At 42.1% G+C, this 25301-nt stretch overlaps 1 protein-coding gene across 1 annotated transcript; it reads left to right on the top strand.

Moving 5' to 3' along the window:
• Window positions 1-5224: 5224 nt before the first annotated feature.
• Window positions 5225-24000, top strand: LOC311318900 (sodium- and chloride-dependent GABA transporter 2-like; the record flags this gene model as incomplete). The annotated part of the gene is made up of 15 exons (XM_084450334.1): window positions 5225-5314; window positions 5689-5743; window positions 14250-14384; window positions 14624-14761; window positions 14937-15024; window positions 15134-15266; window positions 15434-15568; window positions 15689-15792; window positions 15888-16012; window positions 20641-20753; window positions 20943-21080; window positions 21243-21345; window positions 23425-23525; window positions 23605-23775; window positions 23968-24000. The coding sequence occupies 15 exons, from the start codon at window positions 5225-5227 to the stop codon at window positions 23998-24000; spliced, it is 1662 nt and encodes a 553-aa protein (XP_084306460.1).
• Between the last annotated feature and the right edge of the window lie 1301 nt (window positions 24001-25301).

The raw sequence follows: 25301 nt of genomic DNA, 5'->3' as shown, positions 1-25301 counted from the left end.
TTGATTAGCATGAAAATAAAATTAATGAGGGAAAGTTATGATCAGAAACTAAGTATAGTTGGTTGTAGTAAACACAGAGTTGCCTGTTACCTTAGGCCAGGGTAACTAAGGTTTAAGGGTTAAGGTAAGTATAGTTGGTTGTAGTAAACACAGAGTTGCCTGTTACCTTAGGCCAGGGTAACTAAGGTTTAAGGGTTAAAGGTTGCCGACAGCTGAGATCAGGAGATTGTGTTGAATGTTCTACGTGGCTTATGTGAGACAGCTCTGTCTACAGAAGGCTCTCATGATTCAAGATTCCTTTATTTGTCATGTCACAGTGAAATGTTGCTGCCGGCTCTAAGATTATGCTTCATACAGATAAACTCTAATACTCTATTCCAAACTAGAAAGGGTGCTCAGAGAGCACAGGGCTCGGCATATTAATGCATTTTGATGGTGTAACTGTTGAAACACTTCTGTTTATATGTAATAGCTTACCACAGGATCCAGGCTAAGAAAATGTAAGTTTATCTAATAGTGAATGAGAATCAGATATTATTTTGTTTTACATGCATAGAAAGATGTTTGCTTAAACAGAAAATAAATAAAGTTGATAACTATCTATCTAAAGCTGATTTGACTCCTCATTGTGACGAAGAGGGAAAAAAACTGGGTATGATTTATATGTAATACCACAGGATCCAGGCTAAAATATTTGTATCTTTTCCTAATACAGTATTTATCTGATTTGTTTCTCATGAATCAGATTTTATTTTGTTTTACATGCATAGAAACATACGATAATATTGGTTGCTTAAACAGCAAATAAAGTTTATATCTAAGTTGATATCTAAAGCTGATTTGACTCCTCATTCTAACGAAGAGCCAATGTTCTCTAAAAAGAAAACCCCAAAAAACAACATCTCCATAAAGACAGAAACCCGGGACAAAAAGTCATTACTGCAAAGCCTTAACCATTTGGGGCCCATTCATAGTCAACGCAAGCTACGCTAGCGCGAGCTACGCAAGGCTGCGCAAGGTGACGTTGACGCGTCCTTGCGTAGAAACGTGTGTCATGCCAAAAATTGTAACTTTATGCGACCGCAAGGGCTATTTACACACAAACCGATAGGGACACTGATGCAAGGCAGCGACCCCGCACGCTCAGAGTGAACCAAAATACTTGCGTAGATCTGCGTTCACAGCCGCGTCAGCGGAGCTTGCGCTGACTATGAACCAGGCCTTAGCCACTAGGCAGCACAATAGACCTGGCAGAACACGTAAGGATTAATTGAAAAGAATGGTCCAAGTGTGGGCAAATTTTCTTGTGAGTTATGTACATGTTGTAGCTCCAATAATATCTTTCTCCTCTGGGTATAGTGGTACTATACGTTAGTCATTCAGGAGCCGGATGGCTTTCAGAAAGAAGCACTTCCTGAGTCTCTATGTGCTCGCCCTGTGTGTGCTGTATCTTTTCCCTGACCGTAGCAGAGAGAACAGTCCGTTGCCTGGGTGGCTGGGATCTCTCAGGATCCTGTTGGCCTTGGTCTTGCATCTTTTGAAGTATATGTCTTCTTGGTGGGGGAGTGGCCCCCCCAGGGTACATTCAGCTGACCGTACCACTCTCTGTAGGACCTTGTGATCCTGAGAGCTGCTGTTCCCGTAGCAGGTGGTGATATTCCCAGTCAGGATGCTCTTGACCGTGGATGAGTATAAGCTCTGTCGGATCTGGTGGGACGCTCTGAATTTCCTCAGTTGTCTGAGGTGGTACAGTCTCTATTAGTCTCAGTCTCTGACGTGCTTTCCTCACCACAGTGTCTATGTGTGTTGACCATGTCAGGTCCTTGGTGATGTGGACGCCAAGGTACTTGAAGCTGTCCACTCTCTTTAAAGGGGTTCTGTTGATAATTAGAGGGGTGTAGTTCCTCTCCTGCTTCCTCCCAAAGTCCACCACCATATCCTTTGTCTTGCTGACGTTCAGATGGAGGCTGTTTTCCTGACACCACTGGGTCAGGAGCCTCACCTCGTCCAAGTAGGTCGTCTCGTCATTGTTGGTGATCTGGCCTATCACCGCTGTCTCGTCAGCAAACCTGACGATGGCATTGGAGTTGAACGTGGCAGTACAGTCGTGCGTGTACAAGGAGTACAGTAGTGGGGACAGCACACAGCCCTGCGGGGCTCCTGTGTTGAGTGTGAGGGGGGGGTGAGGTGTAGTTGCCTACTTTCACCACCTGGGGTCTGTCTGACAGGAAGTCCAGGATCCACTCTCTTGATCGCGCCTCACACCTCCTTATTCCTCAGACTGTAGATCATGGGGTTCAGGAAAGGGTTCAGAGCCGAGTAAGTAGCACAGACATGATGATTCACACCTGCAACATCAACATAACTTCATCAGTATGTTCCTCAGCAACAAAGAAAAACTGAGCAACATTTCATTGCTGAAAAGCATTTCCACATCAAGATGCAAACAATACTGATGCAACACTGACATCTACAGGTCAGGAACTTCTCACACACAGTAATACAAGGATGTAGAGCGTTCTAGATACTAGAGGAGGAGGAGACATGAGAAAATGAAGGAAGAGAAGAGAGGAGGGATGAGAGGAGGACAGTCAGCATCACTCACCTCTGGTGAGAAGTTTCCCATGTGGTAAGAGATGTAGACGAAGGAGGCAGAGCCATAGAAGACGGACACTACCGTCTAGTGGACGGCACATGTTGTGAAGGCTGATCGGCCACTAAACGTACTATAGACATACAGTACCAATCAGAATATAGGAAGGGATTATGAGTGTTCCCGTAGTGAGCAGACGCACAGTGGCCATAGACAGTGACAAGATGATGATGAAACTGGCTGTTATCAGAGAAATGTAAACCTGAATACTGTGTAAGCTGTTTCTAATTATGCGTGTGTGGCTCCTGTGTGGCTGTCCGAAGGTTCCTGGAAAAGAAGGTCACGGCAGGGGGTCACTACGATACCCAGGGGGGGGGTTCTAGGCAGGGGACATGTCTCCCAATCGATAGATTTACATGCTACATAGGCCAAGGGTGACATTCTCTCAGCGGTACAAAAACACCAATTGTTTAGGGAGCCAGGCGTCTCAGCCTATCTTGGTTGCAAGGCCGTATTGACCAGAGAGACAGTTTTGTCTAGAAGGAAGAAGGGGGGGCGTGGAACACCACAACAAACAAAACACAACGCAGAGCTGGATAAGGACAATAATAAAAGACAACGAAAATCAACAATGATGTGTACACATGTGTTACCACACACCAGTCACCTCACAGAAGGCGGGACAGTAGGAACAAACTCAAATTACATTATCATTAGAACAAATGCATACAGTATGGTTTGTATTTTGAGGGACATTTTGTGATTCGGACATACAGTACTATGGCAAATTGAGTAGCATTGCTAAATCCTACAAACTTCTACTAAAATATGTGGATGAATCAACAGAGATGAAAAGAAGCAAAATGTTGGAAAAAGTAGAACAAAATGTCTATTTTTCTATCTGCGTACCAGGAAGATGATTATGCTGTTGCCCCCCAGGATGATAACATAGGCCACCAGTAAGATGACAAACCCTCATCTTCTCCCCCAGACTGACCAGGTCCTGGATGATGAAGAAGGCGACCAGCTCTGACTGGGTGTTGTTCATAGTATCACCCGGCCCTCTGGAAGTTAACAACCTGACCAGAGAAACCAGCTACAGACCAGTTACAACAACCTTACCAGAGAAACACACCAGCTACAGACCAGTTACAACAACTTGACCAGAGAAATACACCAGCTACAGACCAGTTACAACAACCTGACCAGAGAACCAGACCAGCTACAGACCAGTTACAACAACCTGACCAGAGAACCAGACCAACTACCTTGATATTCCAAAGCTGCTCACTCAGAAACCTGTTGGTCACTGGTCATGTATTGGCTTTGTTCTAAATGTTCCACCTTTCTAAAGCCAATTATTTTAGATGCACAGATGATATGTCAACGCGTTTCCAAACGATGTTTGACAATTCGACTAACTTACTTTTCTGGATTGCTAAATATTTGCTACATGGTAGTAAACAAATACAAATTAGAGAAAGAGATAAGGATTTTGAGGTGGTTAACGCACGATAGTTTCATTTAGATAGATTTCATCCGGGGAAAGATGATGATTTTAAGAGATGGGGACGTGGGGGCATTACAGCAATATGTACGATGGTAGAAAAAGGGCGGCAAAGGCTGGCTCTGGGGACATGGAACGTCATCTCGCTGGGGGGGAAGGAGCCGGAGCTTGTGAAGGAGGTGGAGCGATACCAGTTACACCTGGTGGGGCTAACCTCCACGCACAGCACCGGCGCCGGAACCAAACTCCTGGATAGGGGATGGACCCTATTCTTCTCCGGAATTGCTCACGGTATGAGGCGTAAGGCAGGTGTGGCTATACTAGCTAGCCCCCAGCTGAGCACCTCTGTGCTGGAGTTCACCCCAGTGGACAAGAGGGTCGCCTCCCTGCACCTTAGGACTGTTGGGGGGAAAACTCTGACTGTGGTTTGTGCTTATGCACCAAACAGCAGTTCGGAGTATTCGGCCTTCTTGTAGACCCTAAGTGGAGTCCTATTTGGGGCTCTTGCAGGGAACTCCACTGTCCTATTGGGGGACTTCAATGCGCATGTGGGCAATGATGGAGACACTTGGAGGGGCGTGATTGGGAGGCATGGCCACCACGATCATAACCCGAGTGGTGTTTTGCTGTTGGACTTCTGTGCTAGTCACGGTTTGTCCATAACAAACACCATGTTCGAATACAAGGATGCCCACAAATACACTTGGCATCAGAACACCTTAGGCTGAAGGTCGATAATCGATTTTGTTATCGTATCATCTGATCTGAGGTCATGTGTTTTGGACACTCGGGTGAAGAGAGGGGCAGAGCTGTCCACTGATCACCATCTGGTGGTGAGCTTGGTTCGATGGCGGGGGAAGCCTCTGGACAGACCTGGAAAACCCAAGCGTGTATTGAGGGTAAACTGGGAATGTCTGGAGGACAGGAGCCTCCAGACATCCAGAGAGAATTCAACTGCCACCTCTGGCGGAGCTTCTCAGGTGTTCAAAGCCTCCATTGCTGAAGCTGCGGCTGGGAGCTGTGGCCTGAGGGCCATAGGTACCTCAAAGGGCGGTAACCCTCGGACACCGTGGTGGACACCGGTGGTCAGGGAAGCCGTCCGACTGAAGGAGGCCTTCCGAGACATGTTAGGCTGGAAGACCCCAGAAGCAGTTGCAGGGTATCGACGGGCCCAGAAGGCTGCAGCTTCGGCCATGAACAAGGCAAAGCAGCGGGTGTGGGAGGAGTTCGGAGAAACCATGGAGAAGGACTTTCGGTCGGCACCAAGGTGTTTCTGGAAGACCATCCGACACTGTGTGGCCCCATCCAAGCTGTGTACCTCAACTGAGGTCGTTGAGCGTTGGAAGGAGCACTTTGAGGAACTCCTGAACCCCACTAATCCACCCTCTACAATCGAGGCAGAGAAAGATCATCGACAATTTTCCTGGAGGTCACGCATGGAAACAAAACCTAGACACGGACGGTCTATCGAGACGCCCCCATGGAGACCTTATGAATGATCTTCCGTCGCAAAAGGAACGTGAAAGGATTCATCAATTCACCCTGCACCATTCTCTTGAGGATGAGGGACTCACCCATATGACGCCAGAAGTGGTCCAAGTACTGTGTGGTTGTCATCTACTCTGACAAGTTCCAGAGAATGAGTCTAGTGACCCTTGTATCACCTTGGTAGAATCCCTTGCTTTACACGCAGATGCCTGATCCCAATCAGATTAATTTGCGTCGCCAGTCTCGCCACTGATTGGGCAGTGTGACAACGAATGACAAGGTTTATTGCCAAAACCTACACCCGTTAAGCCAGACTAGTTAATGCCTGGACTGAACTAGCCCACCTTGAGTACAGTACTGACATTGATGCAGTTGCATATATTTGTTCTTTATTAGAGATTGTTGAAGTTACTGGTGTTAAGTTTCCTTTATTGAAAGATACCAATTGTCTTGTGAGATATTTGGTTATTGTGATATACTGTAATTGAATAATTGATTGAGAAAACACAGATAAATAGGACACTAAACTAAACACAGATAAATAGGACACAAAACTAAACTAAATACAGATAAATAGGGCACTATCAAACTGAACTAACACAAAATAATAGAAACCATTAAATAGGACAAAGTATTACTTACTTACCTTAACTGACAGGTGAAACCTGAATCAAATCAAAAAGAGAAGAGTTATTTTCTTGTGTGCTTTGGAAGTGTGCAGTTGTGATGTTATGTGAGACATATCTTTATGGTTGTTAAAAGACTATTTAATTCTTACCTTTTACTACATTCCTTGCGTATGTGTGTCTCCTTTCATTAGTGCTGCTCGACGCCCTTGTCTCCAGAGCGAACTAGGGCTTCTGAGAATACTGGTGCACTGTTTATTGATAATAACTGATAACAGATCTGTGTGCAGTACCACCACTAGGGGTGCTGGGTTACAGATGACTTTAGGGGACGATTCCCCAAACCTCCACACGTTCATCCTTTCACTCCAATCTTTTTATCCCTTACCTTTGTTCAGAAACAGAAGTTGAACCAATTGCAGCAAAACAGCTAATGTTACAGGAATCATCAGTGTAACTGCTTTAGCCACTGACCGCTACCATTAATGTTATGGAAGCTGCTGCTAGTTGTTGTGAGCCCATGAGATAACTGGCTATCCTGCTCTTATTGTGCTGGATTAGCATTGGAACGGATGTGTCCAGGTGACAAGACCTATCTTAATCGATCAGACATTATTTCATATCATTTCAATTCACAGCTATTGAAGTGGCATTTCTAGCTTCCTTCCTACCAGTCCTGAACAGAAACAAGCCAGCCACGCACAAGCCAGGCTGGACCTGCCCTTGTTTCCAGGTTACAAATCCTTTTTTTTCTTGGGAGGAAATGGGCTTCTATATAAGAGTCTGAGGCAAACAGGAGAGAGAATGCAGAACAGGGAGCTGGAGAGAAGATGGCCGAGGTGGAACACGATGAAGAACACAATCATGTTGAAAAGAGGGATCAGTGGGGGTCTAAGACTGAGTATATTTTAACTACTACTGGAACTATAGTTGGCCTGGGGAATGTATGGAGGTTCCCCTATCTCTGCTATAGGAACGGAGGAGGTGAGCATGCTAGATACTTTGCCATTATGACCTGTCTGAGAAATAACATGTGATATTTTAATGCTTTGAAAATCATTTTTTAGTCAGTAGTCAGTATTCCAAAGTAGGAAATATTTCAGTCTTAATGGAAACAATTTGATAATAGTACTTTATTAATTACTAGTCACTATTCACTGTCCTCAAAGCAAGGCAAGTTTATTTGTATAGCACATTTCAGCAACCAGGCAATTCAAAGTGCTTCACATGAATTATGTTCTTCTGCCCAAAACCTTTAAAAAATGTATATCAGTCGGACCTGAAAGGTGACTTTGCAGATGGTCCATTTCAGAATAGAATAGAACCTGCCATAACAAGTGGACTTCCTCCTGCAGTTGTCCGACGGACAAGTAAAAAAAAAAGAAGAAAGGAATCAATATGTATTAATATCCGCAAAAATGAATTCCTCCTTCAGTTGTCCGATTGGAAAAGTATAAAAATGTATAACAGACTCATTCTCGATGCCTGAGAGGCGCTGCGTTAAACTGATGCCGCCAGATGGTTTGTAGTCTAGTGGAAATTTCTTGTACCCTAAACCTTAATGACTGAAATGTCATCTATAGGCCTAGTGGATGAAACTGAACTTGGTTGCTAAAAGTTGCACATTGGGCAATTTGCATAATCAGCATAATTTGTTTTTACATTGGTATTTACATGTAAAAGATTGGGGGGGGGGGGGGGGGATTGTCACAGACTTCCCTGAGTAAGTTTATTTTACTGGTAATGCACTGTATAGGGCATATACAATATTAGTAAACATTGTAGCCTCATTGTCATGCCCTTATTAATGCCTTATTATCATAATCATTAATAACAACACCGTATTTAATGGAAAAATAAAGAATGTAGAAGAAATTTAAAATCCAGCGCGAGCCAGTATATCCATGTAATGGCGGTGGTGGGGGCACCGAGAATGCAGTTTCTAAAAATCAGGCCTACGCTCTATGTAAGCACAACTAGCGATTCATAAAGACAGATTGATGAAAACAACCGTTTCGCGGCAGAAAATAGATTTTTAGAAACTGCATTCTCGGTGCCCCCACCACCACCATTACATGCATACTGTATACTGGCTCGCGCTGGATTTTACATTTCTTCTAAATGCCTCTGAACTACACCAAAGTGATCTCGGTGAGTCAAACGTCTTATAATATGTCGTAAATAAGGTCCAGGTTGTCAAAAACGAGCATTGTCCTTTAATGTCAAGACCTGTACTTCGGAATTTTTATGATTGCTATCAGCACTCATTCCAGTCCTATGCTTCCTGCTTGCTCTCGCCTTTGCTAGCATTTTTCTGCTGATATTCTTACTTTTCTTCTGTAAGAAACTACTGTATGAGCAGCGGCTCCTTAAGAATCACTGGGACTGAATTTTTTATAGATATAGTCGGCTGTTGACATATTTCAACATTTTATTACCTTCTCACCATAATGTGAGCATGGCAGCAAGATGCCCCCCTTCTCCACAGAGGACTTACACAAACTTCTGCACAAGATTACAGTGCTGGAAACCAAAATTAACCGTTTAGAAGTGAGCATGGAAGTCAATGGACTAACTTGGAATGACACCACCTTACCATAGATTCAAAACAATTGTCAAGAGCATGCTAATACACGGCTATTAGCACCAACAAGACTACCAAGAAACATGAGAGCTGTGGGAAGCGCTTTATAGTAACCATCCGTAATAAGTGTTAATTAATAGGTAATAAGGACCTTATAAGTCCTTATAAGATGCTTATAAAACATTGTGTTAATAAGACTATATTAATGTTTAATAATGGCATAATAAACACGCTTATTGATAGATTATAAACGTTAGTTAATAGGAAATAAGGAACCTTATAAATCCTTATAACATTCTTATAAGACATTATTATGCGTAAATAAGACTATACAAGTGTTTAATAATAGCATAATAAACACGTTTATTGTTGGATTATAATATATTTATAAGCACTTATAAGAAGCTTGTTAACTGTTTATAGTCTGCTATTATGCACTTATTATGCATTTATTAACAGTTAATTATGCACATATGCAATTTTGCAGTAGTGGATCTAAAGCAAGACAATGCATTATTAAGGTTAATAAATCCTTTATTATGCACTTATTAACAGTTAACTATGCAATTTTGCAGTAGTGGATCTAAAGCGAGACAATGCATTATTAAGGTTAATCCTTTATTCTGCATTTATTAACAATATGTTTCACGCAGCTCCCCCATCTGGAATGAGCACTACATGTGGTCAAGGGGTAACAGGTAGAGCCCAGCGCCCGGAGATTTGTGATGAGACTGGCTGGCCTGCATTATCATCTAGGCAGAGTGCCTCTTCAACCCCTGTCCTTAGTAGGACACAACCGTGGACAGCTGCAAAAGGCAGAGCCAGCAAAAAACCTCCCCGACAACCAAGTGTACAACTGGAGAACAAATTTGCCCCACTGTTGCCGGAACCTGCATCTCCGTCTGATGACCTGGATCACATCTCATCTTCACACAGCAGGGTAAGGACTGAGAGTAAATCAGAAAGTAAAAGGCTAAACTCTGATTGTAGGTGACTAAACTGTAAAACATGTAAGAAGCATGTGCAGTAAAAACACCAAAATACTCTGCTTTCCCAAGGATATGGTCGCTGACATGACAGAAAGAATCTTTCATATCGGGGCAACACATCCAAATGTGAAAAACATCATAGTGCACGTAGGGACAAATTATGTTGTGAAACAGCAGTCTGAAGTTCTCAAACAAGACTTTATTGATCTGTTGAACACAGTCAGTTCTCTGAAGGCTGAGGTGTTTATCAGTGGTCCTCTACCACCAGTCAGAAGAGGGGCTGAGCGATTCAGCAGACTGTTGGCACTGAACATGTGGCTTTCAACTGCATGTACCATCCATTCAGTGTACTTCATTGAGAATTTCAACTTTATCTGGGAGCGCAGACATCTTTTTAAGGCAAATGGACTCTGCCTTATCAAGTCAGGAGTAAAACTGTTTACCTCCAACCTTTTCTGTCCTGCGTCATCCATCTGTTCCCTCTGCCAAGGTCAAGAGGCAACAAGACAGGAGGAAGACATAACACAACATGGCAGAAACCTTGAAGGAGAGTTGCCTCGGCCCCTGCCTCAACAAAGTTTTGATTATAGGAGACACCCGAGCCACAAGGAAGAGTCCTCACTCTCCCCCTGGCACCAGCCTGTGAGCATCCATCTCCCTCACCCCCCCAGACCCCATCCAACTCACCCTTGTCTCCGTTAGCCACAAACTATCACATAAAACTGGGCAGATAATACCTTTAGAACACTAAATTTAGCTTTATTAAATGTCAGGTCTCTAGCAGGAAAGACATTTTTAATCAATGATTTTATTATCAAGCACAATCTTGATTTCATGTTTTTAACTGAAACTTGGTTAGACCAAGGTAATAGTGCAGCTGTTCTTATTGAGTCAACCCCTCCCAACTTCAGCTTTATGAGTGAGGCTAGAGTGCATAAGAAAGGAGGTGGAGTTGCCATTTTGTTTAATGACTACCTCCAATGTAAGCAGATGTGTTACAGAAATGTTGGTTCCTTTGAATATGTGGCACTTCAGTTGAACTCCTCTTCTCAAGCCATATTTCATGCATCAACATCTACAGGCCACCTAAATACTGTCCAAACTTTTTTGATGACTTTGCTGAACTGCTGTCTATTATCTGTATTGACTTTGACAGTGTGTTTATTGTTGGTGATTTTAACATCCACGTTGACATCCCTCAGGACAGAGGGGCTAAATAACTATGTTGTGTCCTTGATAACTATGGACTGACTCAGCATGTGAAGGAGCCCACATACAACAAGGGACACACTCTGGACTTGATCATTACCAAAGATCTGAATATTTCTAAGGTTGAGGTGTCTGATGTTGCGCTCTCTGATCATTCCTGTGTTTTTGTTGAGAGTACTATCTCCATGCACACAAAAGTTCAGAGGTCATCACAAAACGGTACTGAAAACACCAGTGAAATATTTACTCAGGCTTTCTCATCCACACCTGCCCTTTCTTGGGTTTCAGTCAATGAGCTTGTAGATAATTTCAATTATAAAATTAAAATTATTATTGATGCAATTAAGCCCACTAAGGTGAAGGTGGTCTCTGGTAAGAAATTATCTCCATGGAGAAACGCCACGCTGGTCAGAATAGAAAAAAGAGTAAAGCTGAACGCAGGTGGCGTAAAACATATCTCCATGTTAATTATGACATCTATAAAGAGATACTTCGCATTTATAATTTGGAGCTGAGAAATGCACGTCAGTGCCTCCATATCAGGTACAGGATATGTGTTGTCCCACTGTCCACTTCAAATCAATATCATTACACAGTTTTATCCAATCAACCATAAAACCCTGGAGGACATTATACAATATCTGAAATCCTCCTCCTGTTGCCTTGATATTCTGTCAACTGGCTTTTTCAAAAATGTATCTAACTGCATGGTGTCTGATTTAGGCTACTACAATTGTAAACACATCTCTTCTTGTGTAGTATATAGATATACTACACTGAGCTAACAAGCTAGCTACCGGTCCTCCTCTGCTCAAACAAACGCTACGGTTCACTTCACATAGGCTATTGCAGCAGGTAGGCTACGACAAGAAAACAAAATCCAATAACTGTCTCAATAAACCAGTTAACTAGGGAGAAAAGCCTTCGGTGCTGCTAACGTTCGTTGCCTGCCTACTATCTGGCTTCTCAGCGCGCTCCAAACGTTCTCTCCCTCTCCGTGTGACGTCTAGACGTCTAGGTGCGAGACTGCAAGCGCGTGCGCCTCTTTCTCTCTCTCTATCTCATTCTCTCTCTCCCTCGTCGTGTCATGTCAACAAGCAGACAGAACGCTCGCTCATACAGTATTTGACTGTTCTCCCCCCTCCCGATTTTTTTTTTTTACAATATTCGTACGAATTTACTATTCGGGAAAAAGCTACTATTTGTGCTCATCCGAATACCGTATTCGTATTCGGGCACACCCCTATATACTATACTATGCATGCATGCCCCTGTTCTTAAAATGGGGGGCCCAAATCCACTCAGGGCCCCCTAAACCATAGAGCTGTCTCTGTATGCATGATTGGAGGAACTACTGTTGCCATTCAGTTTGAGATTCCCTCAACGGAAATTACAACTAGTCTGAATTTATTTGGAGATATCTCATCTTTCAACTAAATATTGGCTCCACAACAGGGCCCTGTACTACAAAACAGGATTACGGGGTTAGAGCGACAACTTTATGCTACCGAGCTAACCTGCTCCGGAGCAGGAAGTTCCGGATTACAGTTCAAAACGTATGAAGCACTGCCCTTTGACTGACCAATTTACTTGGCATGCCATAATGGATGTTTAGATCCCATAAGGAACTTCAGTGTGTGAATTAAAAATAAGTGCGCGAATAATGAGAGGTTATTTTAAGAAGACTTTTTACAGACCAAGAATACCCTCTTTGGCTTTTCCTGATATCAAGATTGCAGATGACTTAGTCAGCTGCTTGAGCTATATTTTGCCATAACTTGTGCGTTTACAGTCCTGCACACTGGAGAACCAAGTAAAACAATATTTTTTTTAAATTCAGTGTTAAAAACAATCATTTTTTATTCAAAGTCTTTATTGTTGATCTATTAGACTAGACAAACAAACAAACAAAGAGAAGTAGGCTACATTTAAGTTGAGTTGTTATAGCACCAATGCCTGGCAATCAATGCCGTTTTAGGCCTAGGACTACTGAAATAGCTTTTTTCTCAGAAATACCTTTTTTACTTCTCCACCTCCAGCTTCACTTTTTCCATCCTAATATGTTTTATCTTAATATTGTCTACTCCAACCTGAAACTATTAAAAAATTATAGCCTACATTTCTGTATTTAAGCGCCCCTTGCAAGGCCCGCTGGGTTGCAGCTGAAAGAATAAGATAAATAGGTATCTAATGTAGGCTACAATTACTTTACACGCCATAAGAATACACATAGCCCAAAGATCTAGCCAACACCCTCGTGTTCATGAGGATATTGATAAAACATAGGCAGTCTGTAGTATTTTTCCAGCTTTCCTTCCTGCCTTTGGCAGCAGTGACTGTTGCACCTGGATTATATAGGTCACATTTCTGTGATGTTATGAGTTAATAACATTAGAACTACAGTTCCCAGCATTCCCCGCTGAGCCGGTTGGTGGTTCCATGGATGTGTCCGCACGCAGCACCTGTGAATAAAGAGACAACAGTTAGTAATAATGCTTTGTTTGATTAATAGAATATCAGACATAACAATTTCTATAACATTGCTCCTCTTGTGTAAAATGCGGTGGACGGAATTGCGTATTGTTTGCCTGTCCATGGCCACGTCCGAATACCCATTAAGGTATGCGATTGATCATTTAGTGCAAATACCTCCCCTTTTACCGTGAACAAGCTCATAGCTAGATTGGACCAGCTGGGTACCTAGGTAGCCAAAATGGTTTGGCCCAATAATGGCAAAAATCCGGACCACACACCCAAAACCTAGCCAAATCTGGCAGCCATTATTAGGCCAGATCTGGGTCAGTTTAGGTGAGCTGCTGCCAGAACACAGCTGAGTGCGCTGACACTTAGCCAGAATCGGCCCGATTACTACTTAACGAGTTCACAGCCACTGTCGTGGTACCGTTTATCCGTGATTGTGGTTGTTTGGTTTACTCGAGCGAACTAGCGAAAAGTTATCCTGGTTATGTTGAACTAGCTTCGTAGTACCGGGCCCAGGGAACTACATACTGTACATTCCAAAACAAACATCTTTATTAGTCATGCAGTGAGACAGACACATCACACTGGGTAGGCGGCAATGCCGAAACATACACACGAATGGCTGGAGAGTCCACCACTCCCTAAACCAGCTCCAACAATGGCTTGGACAGTTTCAGGTGTTTGTTCCAACATTTGTTTTCTACGTATTTACTTCCAACGCTTCATGATGTGTTTCTGAAATGTGCACTTGTCTTTGTTTGATGATATTCAGGGGCCTTTCTACTACCTTATGTGGTATCTGTTGGGGTGTTGGGCATACCTCTGTTCCTTCTTAACACAACAATTGGTCAGTACACCCAGGAGGGCATTGTCACCTGTTGGAAGAAACTTTGTCCACTTGCACAAGGTGAGTTGAGATCCACATGAACCTTTTATTGTCTAGAATGTATTTTCAGTTGGTTTGAGCAGCCATGAAGTCCAGTCTTTATTTCTACTCTCACCATAAGGGTACAGTTAATCAGTGCAAACAGCTCCACTCATTTCTGAACAAAGAACGATGGAAAGCAAATGTCCAGATAAGAACAAAAGATAATATGAGACAAAATGCAAAGTTCAACTTGATCTACATCTGTATTCATATCTCAGGGCTGGGCTATGCGTGGCTACTCATCCATTTCTACGACAGTGCTTACATCATCATCCTAGCCTGGACTCTCTTCTACCTGGTGTTCTCCTTCAGAACCCTACTACCCTGGGCCAGCTGTGGAAACACCTGGAACTCAGGTAGTATATTATTCCAGGTTGAACACTGGTGCACTGCCGAACCCCTCACATTAAATGACAGTAATAGTAATGCCTGAATCAATTGATATGGATTGATGCCCATAGTTGCACCAAAATGCGAACCGAGACAGAATTGATTAAGTTAACCCTATCCTATTCTCCCTGTTGATCTAAGATACATGTGTGGACCTCACTGCAACCAATCACACAGTCAACTGGACCTTAGCAGTCAACACCACATCAGCTGCCACAGAGTTCTGGGAGTGAGTACACATCAGGAATCTGATGTGCAGCTGTTAACATCCTCGCCCAGACTCTTATTCACCCTTCCTTGTTCATTTTTACACATAACCCATCTGTTCTCAAGCGCAGGCGTCGGGTGTTGGCCATGTCTGGGGGCATAGAGGAGGTGGGCAGTGTGAGCTGGGAGCTGCTGCTGTGTCTCATCGCCTGCTGGGCTGCTTGCTACTTCAGCATCTGGAAGGGAGTCCGGTCCACAGGCAAGGTACAGAACCATGCATTCAAATGACTTAAAGTCAAAATAAAAACACTAACCTTGGATTTCCAAAAGTATAAATCATATCATCATACAATCTGTCAAATGTCTGTAACCTTCCCCACCTAATTTTCAGTGATTCTAGTCTATTCTCTCTATTCTCTTTTTATTTGTAGGTGGTGTATTTTACAGCCACGTTTCCCTATGTGATGCTCTTGATACTGCTGGTGAGAGGGTTGACTCTACCAGGAGCTTGGGATGGCATTTACTTTTACCTCTATCCTGACCTGGCTCGTCTGGCAGACCCTCAGGTAACCCATCTGTCTGAAGGCATAACTGATTAAGATCTCAAATTGGGTACTAACAACTTCCGTTTTGGGAGTTATGGTCTTGGCTATGAACTTTGACTTGATGAACTGTAATCCCAACAGGTGTGGTTGGAGGCTGGAAATCAAGTATTCTTCTCATACAGTGTAAGAGGAGGAAGCCTAATAGTTCTGGGGAGTTTTAACAAAAACAAGAACAACTGTTACAAGTGAGTGCACACAACCATGAGTCTGAACACAGATTATGTGCAGATATTTTGTGATTAGTTAGAATTTTAACAAGCCTACTGTCTTTTGTGTGTAGGGACTGTCTGTGGCTGAGCTTGCTGAACAGCGGCACCAGTTTTGTTGCGGGGTTTGCCATCTTCTCAGTTCTTGGATTCATGTCCCAGAAACTGGGTGTTCCAATGGAAATGGTGGCAGAGTCAGGTATTGCAATAAAATAACCTCTGATTTGGTGTTCTGATAGGTTAGGACAGTTAGTGTAAATCCTAAAGACATTTACAAATTAGATTCTTATAGTGTAAATACCAAAAATTAGAGTGGCCATCCCTTGAACTGAGAATACAACATGGAGTCTTATTTAAATATAGAGCCCTCATTGCCAAAGCACCTCTGTACCTATTCTGCTCTTCTCATTTCATGTTTCAAACTATCCCACCAGCTCACACGTACCACTAGCATTAAACATCCCTACAGTTAAAACAAATTGGGTAAACGCTGCTTTTCACATTATGGGCTCTAAACTCAGGAACTCCTTTTAGAAAAACACAACAAAACAAGCTCCCATCCCTTATTCCCCTGCAAACACACATAGTTATTCACTTATACCTATGGGACTGTAGTTTGCAAATGTCATTGATGCTAGTCATTTCCTTACTGTACTTTAATAATTCTTCTACTCTGTACCCATGTACATATCACTACTTTTGTATTTTTCGTACTCCTACTGTATTATTGTCAGTGGCGTCGTTTGGGTATGGCAAGGTATGGCACTCGCCATACCTTGGCTTAAAAAAACAACAACAACAACAACAACAAAGTTCTGGCTTTATCTCAGCCCACCCACCAGCCAGCCACTGTAGTTGAGCGTTCCTCTTATGAATATTCATGAACTTTGCTTACCACCAGCCAGCCTATAGCCTATTTTGGATATTCATGAGCTTTCCCTGCCAGCCTCCGTTTTGAAAACTCAAGATTTCTGCTCTGGCTATATTGGAGTTAACAAGCCTCATTGTTGTCCAGGTGGGTAAACAAATGATATACACGCCAATACTGTTGGTTCAAATGTAATAATAAACAAGTCCATGTCATGCAAACATGTTCTAATATGTTATTTAGTGAAAAAACTGACCTAATGTCACCTGCGATGTCCAGGTGGGTAAACAAATGATATACACGCCAATACTGTTGGTTCAAATGTAATAATAAACAAGTCCATGTCATGCAAACATGTTCTAATATGTTATTTAGTGAAAAAACTGACCTAATGTCACCTGCGATTTGAAGCTAACAAACTAGCTAGCTAGCTAGATAACATTGACAAGCTAGCTAGCTAACTGGCTAGCTTTTAGCTTCACAATTGGTCCGGTTCTTCACTAAATAACACGTTTGTATGGTAACCATGTCTATTCTCAACAATTACAGTAGGAATTGTACTAAATTGAGGCCAGTAGCCTAACACAAATTTGTGTACGAGTAAGTTATAGTCCTATGTGTGCAGTGCAAACATTCTTTTGATGTCTCACTTTTACTAGGTGACTGCTAGGCATGGCAGGTAAAAAAGAAAAAGAAAAGAACATAAGGACCTTCTTTGGTCAGGAGAGGGCAGCAGGAGATCCAAAGGCAGGAAAGACAAGTCCAGGGACAACGATGAGGTCTTACAATAATGGTGATTTTAACAGTGCAGTTCACAATTCAGTAATCCCATACTTGATAGAGTTGAGAATAGCTAAATCTGTTTTGTTTCAAAGGAGATTGAACCAGGTTCAGCTGACAGTAGGCCTACTGAGTGTGACCGTGCAGTTGAAGGCAGTGAAGACATAGCAAGCAAATCGAAAAACAACAACCCAGTACAACCCATTTTGAGCCAATTCCCTATGAGGAAAGGGAGAAGGTTTAACACACAGATTTACAAGGAACATGAATGGATTGAGTACTCCATGCAAAAGGACAGTGTATTTTGTTTCACGTGCAGGCACTTTGGTGGGGTGTCAACTGCCTAAGGGGACAGGCTTGGAAACAGAGTCTTTATCGACGAGGGGTTTTCCTGCTGGAAGAATATACAGAGCCAACTTAGAGAGAACAGCAAAAGCAAGCGGCACATCAGTGCAGTTGTGGGATGGGCTGATTTTAAAGCCATAAGTGCAGGGCACAGACAGTCTATAGCAACTGCTATAGATTCCAACAGGTCAGAGGAGATTCGGAAGAACAGATCACCTTAAAGCACTGCTCAATGTAACATCCCTGCTGGGTCGTCAGGGCCTTCCCATCCGAGGGCACAGTGAAGAGGATGAGGCAGACAACAAGGGGAATTTCCTTGAGGTCATTGATCTCTTGGTAGCAGAGAGTGGCAAAAAGGGTGGGGGGGGCACTGAGGCAGGACAGACGTTATGGACACTATCGCCAGAGTCCCAAAATGAGATGATTAAGGTTTTTGGAGAGAAGATCAAAAAGATAATTGTTGACGAAGTGAAAGAAGCAGGATATTTTTCCATCTTAGTTGATGTGACTAAAGATTTATCCAAAAAGGAGCAGCTAGCAATATTGATCCATTACACACTGCATGGTCACATAAAAGAAAGGGCTATTGGCAAATATCATATGCAGGACCTTTCTGCAAAGTCTCTGGCATCAGCCATATGTGAGGAACTATCCAGTCAAGGCATTGATATGCAGCTATGTGTGGGACAGTGTTATGATGGGGCCAGTGTGATGAGAGGCAGTGTTAGAGGAGTGCAGGCCAGGATTCGAGAAGAAGTGCCACATGCAGTGTACATTCACTGCCATGCCCACAGACTGAACCTCGTACTGGTGAATTCTATTAGTGACATACCTCAAATGTCTGAGTTTTTAAATATTGTACAAACACTGTTCAATTTAATTGCAAACAGTAATACTAGGCACACCGTTTTTCTTGAAGCACAAACACATCTTGCCCAAAAAGTACTACAACTGGAGCGCACCTGTACCACCAGGTGGCTCTACTGGTACAGAGCTGTCCAGAAGATCAAGCTGCGGTATGAAGCTATACTAGCAGTGCTGGATGCAACAATGGCGGCTCATGCAGAAGGCTCGGTAGGAGCAGCAGGGCTGAAGTTGAAAGTCCTCCACCTGTTGTCCTCCACCTGCATGCCCTGGAGAGAGTCCTATCGGTGATGGGTTGTCAGAGCAGCTTCAGACTGGAGGTCTGGTCATCTCCAGAGCCGCAACTCTCATAAAGAGTACCAAAGCCCTACTCGAGACCATGAGGTCAGAGAGTGAGTGGCAGGCCACACTGCATGATGCCAAGGCATTTGCCTCAAAAGTAGGCCTACAGACTGACGCCCCCATTCCCCGACAGCAGAGAGTCAGTAAAGCACTGGTAGGTTTCCTCCTGGAGTCCACCACTGGCCAGAGACAGACAGAAGAGGGTGACGAGAATAGGAATATGTTCTTTGAGATCCTTGATCGGTTCGTCACTGAATTCACACGGCGGTTTTCTGAGAATGAGGGTCTCATCTCCTCCATCCAGGCATTTGATGTTAACTCTCCTATGTTCATGGATGCATCTACTATTGCAGAGTTTGCCAACCTGTATGAGAGCCATATTGACACCACACTGCTCCAGGCCCAGTGCCACTCAGCAAAAGCATTCCTATCCATGGAGAAAGAGGATGAAGAAGATGGTGATGGTAATGGCATCCTTGCCTCTCTCTCGAAGCTTAACACCCTGCCTGAGGCCTTCTCAGAAGTGGTGAAGCTTTTCAGGATTGTGGCCACCTTAACTGTTTCTACTGCCTCCAATGAACGCTTCTTCTCTGTGCTCAATCGCGTGAAGACATACCTGAGGACCACCATGGGCGATGAGAGGCTGACTCACCTCATGCTCATGGCAGTAGAGCAGAAGTTAGTTAAATCTCTTAACATGGATGATCTGGTGGACGACTTCGCCAAGATGAAACTCCGTCGTTACCCTCTGATGCATTGATGCATCTATCTGTTATAAGGTGATCTTTATGATATACTGTAATTATAGAAATATTATGATCCATATTGTTATTATTAGATTTCACAAAGGCAAAACACATTTCTTACACTGCTCTGTTTCTGGAGGGAAAAAAAATTACAACCTAAAATCTTGTTTTTATTTGTTAATTAGGCTTTCTAGCACCTTTTATTTAGGCTTTCTAGCATCAACCCACATGGCACCTGTCCTGCCCCTGCTCCATCTCCACTGAACTGTTATCCACTCAGGTGACCAAGAATCTGTGCTCATTACCCGGATGAGGTCCTGAAGCACTTGTTGTTCATATTCAATTAAAAAATAAGTATACTTCAATACTGTAGTTGACTCCTTCATTCATTACCTTGATTAATTAATGTCATATAAAATGAATTGTATTGACTCACAAAATTGACTATTGCACAACTGATTTGAAAAAGAAAAAAAAAATTTCCACGGTACCTTGCCATACCTTGGCTTTTGCTGAAAGGACGCCACTGATTACTGTTTTCGTTGACTGTAGGTTTGTACGTTGTCATTGTTGTCTCCACGCTGTCACTGTTCCTGTATTTTTCTGTACTCTGTATTATGTTGTCTGTAAACAGGGCACATACAGTAGCAGGTCTAAATAAAGGCTTCTATCTGTCTATCTATCTAAATTCTTAATTAATTGTAATAGTCTGAACAGCATTTTCACAAATGTAATGTAGGTTTTACAATAATACAATCAAATCAGCTCACATCACAACACATGAAACATATTCCTGTTGTCCCATTGTCTTAGAACAAAACATTGGCTTTGTTTTTGAACATTTGTATACCATTCATTATCCTGTATACTCTTATTGCATAGGTCCTGGTTTGGCGTTCATTGTATATCCCCAAGCAGTAGCCATGATGCCCCTGCCTCAGCTCTGGGCTGTCAGCTTCTTCATCATGCTTTTCCTGCTGGGCGTGGACTCACAGGTGAGTATGACACATGACTTCAGTGGTAGGAATCAAAAATGTGATTAAAATGTCTTGTTTCTTTCGATCAATTTTTGATTTCAAGTGAGGTCTTCTTCATCCTCAGACGTTCAAGATGATAACATTTTCATTAACTCTTTAAGACGACTAGTGCCCTGTATCTCACTGTCTCTCTCTCTCTTTCTTTAGTTTGTAATCTTTGACAGCATTATAACCTCCGTGACTGACTTGTTCCCCACGCTGCTGCGAAGAAGAGTTTGGCGAGAACTCTTCACCCTCTTCTTCTGTGTCTCCTGCCTCCTCACAAACCTGATTTTCATCACACAGGTTAGACATGAAAACATTGACTTGAAAGGAGGATGTGATTTTTTATCAGAGCCAAAACTGACAGAGAAAGGCAGTTGAGTAAATACAGCAGATGTAATGAATTGTAAACAAACAGTCTGAGCAGATCAAGAGTTAACACACATGTCTATGGGTTCTCTGCAGGGAGGAATCTACGCCTTCCAGTTCATTGAATACTACGCCTGCAATGGTGCTTGTGTTTTCTTTTTGGCTATGTTTGAGTCTCTGGTCATGGGCTGGATCTTTGGTGAGTTTTTGTCTAAAATACTAATTAAGTCAAAAGCACAAATGACAAGAATTACACCTTGTGAGTGTGTGTGTCTGTGTGTGTGTGTGTCTGCATGGACGGATCATGAGCACAGGCCCTGGACACAAATTCACCTTGGGCCCTTAAATGCGCAAAAAGTAGCCTACACACAGTGGCGGAACAAGTTAGCCCCCGGAACAAGTAAACCTTTTCCTTTGTTACTTCGCACTAACAAGCTTTAATTGCTACATTTTTCTCAGGAGTTATACATAAATTGTTAGAATAAGTTGACTAAATGCTAGACCATTTTGGTTTATCAGTCTTATTTGTTTGATTGGTTAAATGAACAAGGGAATCAAATAACACCACATGCTAGCCTGCACACACAGCACAAATCATAGACAACAGCACGCACCCAACAGTTGAGCACCACTCATGTATTAATAGCATAAATAAAAATAAAAATTCACCTGTCTGTAGTAGGTATGGGCAGCCAGTTCATCAAGCAGCCCAATTCACCACTATTGGAAGGGCACTCTGCAAGCCCTACACTGTGCAAAGTCATCCACATTGCGCCCGATGTCTAACTTCTTCACCCAGTCATTTTCGATCGAAATTTATAATAATATGGCCAATCCAGTTTTAGTTTGGAGAATGAGCGCTCGCTCGGAAGTCACGATGGGGAGTGAGAAATGGCAGAAAGGCCGTGCAAACCTCAGATTGATGATGGCCAGCAAAATATGTCTAATTTTGGCAGTTCGGATTTTCCTTGTTCCAGATTTTTCTTTTCTTTTTGTTTTTTGAGCTCCACTTTTGTGTTTATAGTATCTGCTCATATGTTGTTCATTGAACTTTTTATCTAGTTAAAGGAGTAGTAAAGGGAAAATGCATGTTTAGCCCTGTTTTAAGGTTACTTATGATCATATACAATGGTTCAGATCAAAACGTTGACAAAACTAGCACTTTTGAGAAAGTCTGATAATTGCTCTACCACTGTTTTGGTCATACAATGGATGTGGGTGGGCACCTTGAAAAATCATTCAAAAAGATGTTAAACTCTCGATTTCAAAGACAAGAAGCTCACCGAAGGGGTAATTGGTGTCCGTGGGTGTTCTGACATCAAATTCGCCACAAAGTATGAATCCTGTAGGGTTTTATTGATCATTTTATGAAATCCATTGATTTGTATTGAAGCGACCGTTGTAGATGTGTAGATCAATCCGCAGAGGGGATTCAGGAAGCGGAACTACTTACGGTAGCTACTGTTATTGTTTATGTTGCTAGGCTACCTAGTTTGCGGAGGTTTACACATGTATGTGCTGCAACTAAATAGTTCAATGCTAAATATTTTTTAAAAATCCTTTCCAGATTAACTAGAATCTTACTTTATGGCGAATTATATGTCAGAAGGCCAACTAACACCTCAGTGAGTTTCTTGTCTTTGAAATTGAGAGTTTAACATGTTTTTTGAATGAGTTGTCAAGGTGCCCACCCACATCCATTGTATGACCAAAACGGTGGTAGAGCAATTATCAGACTTTCTCAAAAGTGCTAGTTTTGTCAACGTTTTGATCTGAACCATTGTATATGATCATAAGTAACCTTAAAACAGGGCTAAACATGCATTTTTCCTTTACTATTCCTTTAACAATGCGTGCCAAGTGATTGATGATGACATAGCCTAAAGATTTTTGGGCAGAACGTTGATGAGCAGCATGTAGTACCCCGCATACATTGGAGGTGATTAATTCACTCCTACATCGGCTGAATACAATGTCAAGGGCCCAGGCCCACAGAACTGGCTAATTTACAAAACATTAAAACAATTTCATAGTCATACAATATTATTATTATTATTATTATTATTATTATTATTATTGTAAGCCAAGGGCCCTTATTGATTCCGGGGCCCTGGGCATGTGCACCTTTTCCCCGTGCGGTAAACCGTGTGTGTGTGTGAATGAGAGAGAGAGAGAGCAGTGTGACACTTCATAACAACAAAGTATTTTCTTGACATGACAATAAAAAACGATTTAAATAAGTGAGTGTGCTGTTCTGTCCTCTCCCTGTTGCCATTAGGTGCTGATCGCGTGTGTGACATCGTGGAGGACATGACTGGACAGCGGCCGGGTTTTCTCTTCAGACTGTGCTGGCGTTACCTCACCCCACTGGCGTGTTTGGTATGTCTCAACTGTTTTTGTGTCCTTACCTTGATGCCATTTTATAGATTAGACTTTAGAAATGTCCTCTTTTCGCCAGGGCTCCTTGATCTTCTCCCTGGTGGACTACAAGCCTCTTAGGGTTAACCACTGGTACGTGTACCCAGACTGGGCATACGCGCTGGGCTGGGCCATGGCTCTCTCCTCCATCCTTCTGGTGCCAGCATGGGGGATTGTCAAGATCTGTGCTGGCACAGGCAGCCTAAGGGAGGTTAGTGCTTTTGGATATGCTAATTTTGCAGTTACATTTTGAATGTCCTTGTCCTACAGGCTATCAAAACATTTGACAAGTCAACAGGCAAGGCACCAGAAAAGGAGGGGTGTTTGATACTATGTCTGCTTTTGCAAACTATCACACATCTCATGTACACATTGTTTTGTTTATGTTGACAGCGTCTGTCAGTCCTTTGTCACCCTGAAGATGGGCTTCCTGTGATCCAATCAGGAAGCATACAGGAAAGAAGACATCAAGATGCCATAAGAATGGAGACTGAACCATTCAGAATACAGGAGCTAGAAGCTGACAACCATTTGAATTCAGACTGTTAAATTACAACAGTCTGAATTCATATCCAAGTAAAGGTGGCCATCATTAGTAATTATTTTTTGTCTATTGGGATTTGTTTTAATTGTATGGAATCCAGAAAGGAGGTTGGATTCGGTTCTATTATTTCTGATTTATACAGATTTTCATAGAAAGTTATAAATATATTACTAATAGAACTATTATTCCTGATTAAAGCATTTGTGTCCTTATCTTTTAAAATGATCGTACTTAGCTTGTATTTTATTTGATGTTAAATAATACATCTTGTTAGAGTTTGACCTACAGTATAATTATTAACTCTCTTCAACAGCAACACATCATATTCCTGTTTAATTTTGGCTAACTCGTCTTCTAGATTTTGATCAGAATTCTTTTGGGATTGTTCCAAAATGTTGTTGTTGTTGTTGTTCTTTTTCTTTTATTTTAAGCTCCAATTAATTTTTCTTTCTCGCTGAATATGAAATTATCATTCCTCTAATGTATGCCTTGAAAGCCTCTCAAATTATATCAGGTGATGGATTATCTATATCATCTACTTCCACATTTGTACTTATAAAATTATGTCGTTGACATATTTCATAAATTCTGGATCTTGAAGATGAGCTGTATTCATTCTCCAAATTCTATCAGCTAATTTATTTTCTGTCGGGATCATTAAGCAGGACACTGGGGAATGGTCAGAAATTACAATATTGTGGATTTCTGCCTTCAGTAAATTATTAAGTGCTTTTTAAAAATAAAAATATAATCAATATAAAAATATAATCAATATAAAAATATAATCAACTCTGACTTAAAATTATTAGGACAGCATTGGATATGATAGGTAAGATCTACAGAACACTACAGAAGACCTTTGCGGCTGAAAAACTTTTAGAAAGTAGGATTGAGATGTGGAATAGAGAACTAGGAAGAACAGACATAGGTCTAAAATGGAAAGTGTTGGAATATTACAAATGACATTACTGTTTAATCCAATATAAAATAATGTATAGAATCTACCACACATGAGATAAAATCCATAAGTATCCATAAGTACAGTAGTGTATCAGACAACTGTTTAAAATGTGGAACTAAAGACTCATTAATACATGCTTTCTGGGAGTGTCCCAGAGTCCAGAAGTCTTGGTTGGACATAGAACAAAGGTTACGTAGGTAACCACGGTTATGTGAGCGATTGGATCACTCCA

This window comes from Borostomias antarcticus (assembly GCF_949987555.1).
Source record: "Borostomias antarcticus genome assembly, chromosome: 15".
NCBI lineage: Eukaryota > Metazoa > Chordata > Actinopteri > Stomiiformes > Stomiidae > Borostomias > Borostomias antarcticus.
The sequence above is the reverse complement of the archived record's forward strand: the minus strand, read 5'-3'. Positions and strand labels throughout refer to the sequence as shown.